Source organism: Lipotes vexillifer, unplaced genomic scaffold (genome assembly GCF_000442215.2).
Source record: "Lipotes vexillifer unplaced genomic scaffold, Lipotes_vexillifer_v1.1 scaffold414, whole genome shotgun sequence".
Taxonomy (NCBI): Eukaryota; Metazoa; Chordata; class Mammalia; order Artiodactyla; family Lipotidae; genus Lipotes; species Lipotes vexillifer.
Window position 1 is genome coordinate 1,358,137 of NW_006782864.1, and position 3,338 is coordinate 1,361,474.

At 45.3% G+C, this 3,338-nt stretch overlaps 1 protein-coding gene across 2 annotated transcripts in view; it reads right to left on the minus strand.

Moving 5' to 3' along the window:
* Window positions 1-356: 356 nt before the first annotated feature.
* Window positions 357-3,338, minus strand: part of AP3M2 (adaptor related protein complex 3 subunit mu 2) — an 18,501-nt gene continuing 15,519 nt past the window's right edge. For both annotated transcript variants that reach the window (XM_007455474.1, XM_007455475.1), the window contains exons 7-9: window positions 2,387-2,594; window positions 1,986-2,130; window positions 357-825 (exon numbers count right to left, since the gene is read on the minus strand). In XM_007455474.1, the coding sequence (XP_007455536.1) occupies window positions 725-825; window positions 1,986-2,130; window positions 2,387-2,594 (454 nt within the window). In that variant the 3' untranslated portion in view covers window positions 357-724. The remainder of the gene's footprint in view (window positions 826-1,985; window positions 2,131-2,386; window positions 2,595-3,338) is intronic.

Genomic DNA, 3,338 nt, shown 5'->3' on the forward strand with positions numbered 1-3,338 from the left:
TCTCTTCCAAGCTTGCTCTCTCTTTCTAATCTTTCTTCCCAGCTTGACATACAAAAACAGGACTTCCCTGGTGACGCGGTGGTTAAGAATCCACCTGCCAATACAGGGGACACGGGTTCAAGCGCTGGTCCAGGAAGATCCCACGTGCCGCAGAGCAACTAAGCCCGCGAGCCACAACTACTGAAGCTCAAGTGTGCCTAGAGCTCGTGCACCACAACAAGAGAAGCCACTGCAGTGAGAATCCCCTGCACTGTAATGAAGAGTAGCCCCCGCTCGCCGCAACTAGAGAAAGCCCGTGCGCAGCAACAAAGACCCAACGCAGCCAAAAATAACTAAAAATAAAATAAATTAATTAAAAAAAACAAACAAAACTAAAGAAGTTTTTCCTTAGCTTCAGATAATTAAAGCCAAGCGAGTAACAAATGCTGGTCTTTTCCTGTGGTAACCATGTCACAAGTAGTTACATACGGCATCAAGTACCTCCCCCTGCAACGCACGCCTCTGCTTTGAGAACTGACTTGGTGCTGCTGGTGTGTGGGTTCCGCGCAAGCCTCCCTGACGGCCCGGCCTCCCTTCGTTAGCTCCGGGGCACTGAAGCTAAGGGAAAACAGGAGCAGGTGGTCCAGAGTGGGCAGTGACCTAGGAAAGGGCTGACAGTTTTTACTTTTAGACAAGTAAGCAATGAAAAAGTGTTCATGACTGTTCCCTTTGCAGAACTCTCCCTTCAGGTTCGAACTTGGAACTTGCCAGCTTTGGTCATGTATTTTATGCCCTTAAAGGGTTTGTACTTCTCTCCATACATATCCAGACGATTCACTTTGAGTCCTGGAAGGAAGGAAGAACAAGACATAAGCATTATTCAAAAGAAGCAGGTAGCAGAACTGTTTAGGTTCATTTCAACTCAAAGAGATCTGTGGGCTAGAAAAAGCTGCCACAGTGAACTGGAAAATACCCGCCCTCACTTCTATCACTTAAATGCAGCCGACAGATACTTCCCTCTTGGTACACAGGCCGAAAATAAAACCCTGCCCCAGTGAAAAGCTAGCCTATTCGGAGACACATCCCTGAAGTGGAAAGGGCAGAAAGGGATACGCAGGCTGAAATGAGGGCAAGGGAAAATTAAGACCGCTCCAGATTTTTCTCAAGTTATGGGGTTGAACATATGAATTAATAATAATAACAAAATTAAACAAATTCATAATCAAATAAAGGTATAACTAAATGAATAAATTAATGATGAAAAGTGATGAACTAATACATGAGTGCTTCCTAAATATTCTCACTACACTAAGAAAGGAACATTTTATACTGTGCAGAGCTTTAAAGTTTATTAAGTATTTTAAGATGAAAGAGCTTATTTAAATGAATTCTAATCACTTAAACTAGACAAGATCCGTTGGTAAAAAAGAACAGGAACTTCATATAAAGCTGAAGTCATCTCCTATCCATCTGAAAGGGTTGTTCTAAGGACTAAATAAGAAAATAGATGAAAAGAGCTTAAACCAGTGCCTGGCACATAGTAAACTACCTGCAGGGCGTAGACTATAGTCAATGACTCGGATTGGCCCGAGGGTTCCCAATGATAACAGCACCTGTGAAATCTTCTGAAACTGGGGGAAAGGAGGGGAGGGGAATTCTTCTTCAGTCATCAGCTGAGAATGCGGACACATCCCCCTACTGAAAACCCTGGGACCCCAATCAGCAGGCCCAGGGTGACTCAGCCTCGGCCTGTGAACACTTCTGTCTCCGATACTGTTTCCTTCTCACATGTGTCTCAGACACTTTTATTCACGTCACTTAAGCCAACTTTGAGGTGAGGATTACGGACTTTCTCCAGAAATGTGCTAGGAAAGATCTGACTAAAGATCATGTATCCGGTAACGAAACACAACTCTGCAGACAGGGAGCCGCCGGGAGGCTTTGCGATGTCGCTCACTGCCTTGGCCACTCGCCCGCCCCACAACCTCGGGCTGGGTGTCACTCACCAGAAATGGCCAGCTGCTGGATCTTAAACTGCAGGTTAATCGTGGGGTTCTCATCGGGTTTGGAAGCTCCAGCCTGAAGACTCATGGTCCCCTTCAAACTGGGGAGCTTTTGGGGATTTATTTTTCCTACATCCCAAGACAGCATCTCCAAAGAAACAGGAAAGAAGTTACAGTGGAACCTTCATCTGAGGTGCCGGAGCTCAGGGTATCTGTTCACAGTATTCCTAGAGGCCTCCAGGGTGTTTCCCAGCAGAGAATACTATTTGTTACCATCAATTATCTCAGTGTCCTAAACAATGCCCCTTTGATCCATCTCCCCTTTCCACAAGATATAAAGGGCTCCCACAGAGTTCCTGCTATTTATAACAACGGCAGCTCAAGCCTCCCACTTATTCTCCTACCTTGGTGACCGGGTCAAACGTGTGCGTGCCCTGAGACGGCGTGAGGTTCATGCTCAGGACGCCTCTGGGCATCTGGCTGCTGACCGTCACCCCCTCGATGGTCTTCCCCATAGTCTGCTTAGGGCCCACCGTTATTTCAAAGCGGCCAAGAGAACTACTGTCCCGGAAGCTGATGTTATGTTTGACATAAACTGGAATCGCCACCAGGCTGGAAAAGAGAGAGACAAAACGCCCATGTCGTTAATGTACCGGAAAAATGGCCACACTTCCCTTTTTTTGCCCCGCTGGCAGCCTTTCCTCCCTCACCTGCTTCCTTATCTTACAAAGTTAAGCACAGAAAAACCCTCTAGACATCTTTAATTATTTTCTTTTTGTAAAGCTAAGATGCTGACTAGTAAGTAAACTAATTATTCTAATGACTCTTTAAATGATATCAACAAAACCAAAGAGCAGACCCGGAAGACTATGAGAAAAAGGCGTAGCAAACAAAAGCCGCGTTTCTGTGTTTTACTTTGTGACATGTGACCAATAATTATTTGTACTTGGGAGGGTAATATTCATACCTCACGGAGCTTTTACAATTTCTAGAGAGTGCTTTTACCTGACTTTGATCCTTAAAAAACCCTAAGGAGTAGGGTTGTCATCTGACAGAAGAGGAAACACAGAAGCTACAGGATGATACTAAAGTTGTAACCATCCTTAGCATCTGTGGAGCACTTCCTGTGGCGAGTGCTACTCTAAAGGTTTTCTCTCTATTAGCTCATTTAATCCTCCCTGTAAGTATGAAGTAGGCACTGCCTCTGTTCTGATGTCATGAATACTGACATCCTCGTACGTAACTGAGGTTAACTAACTTGCCATGGTCATATATCATAAGTACTACGGGTGGGGCTTAAGTGTGGGCAGTCTGATTCCAGAGCCTCTGCCCTCAGGCGCTCAGACATTTCCCTAC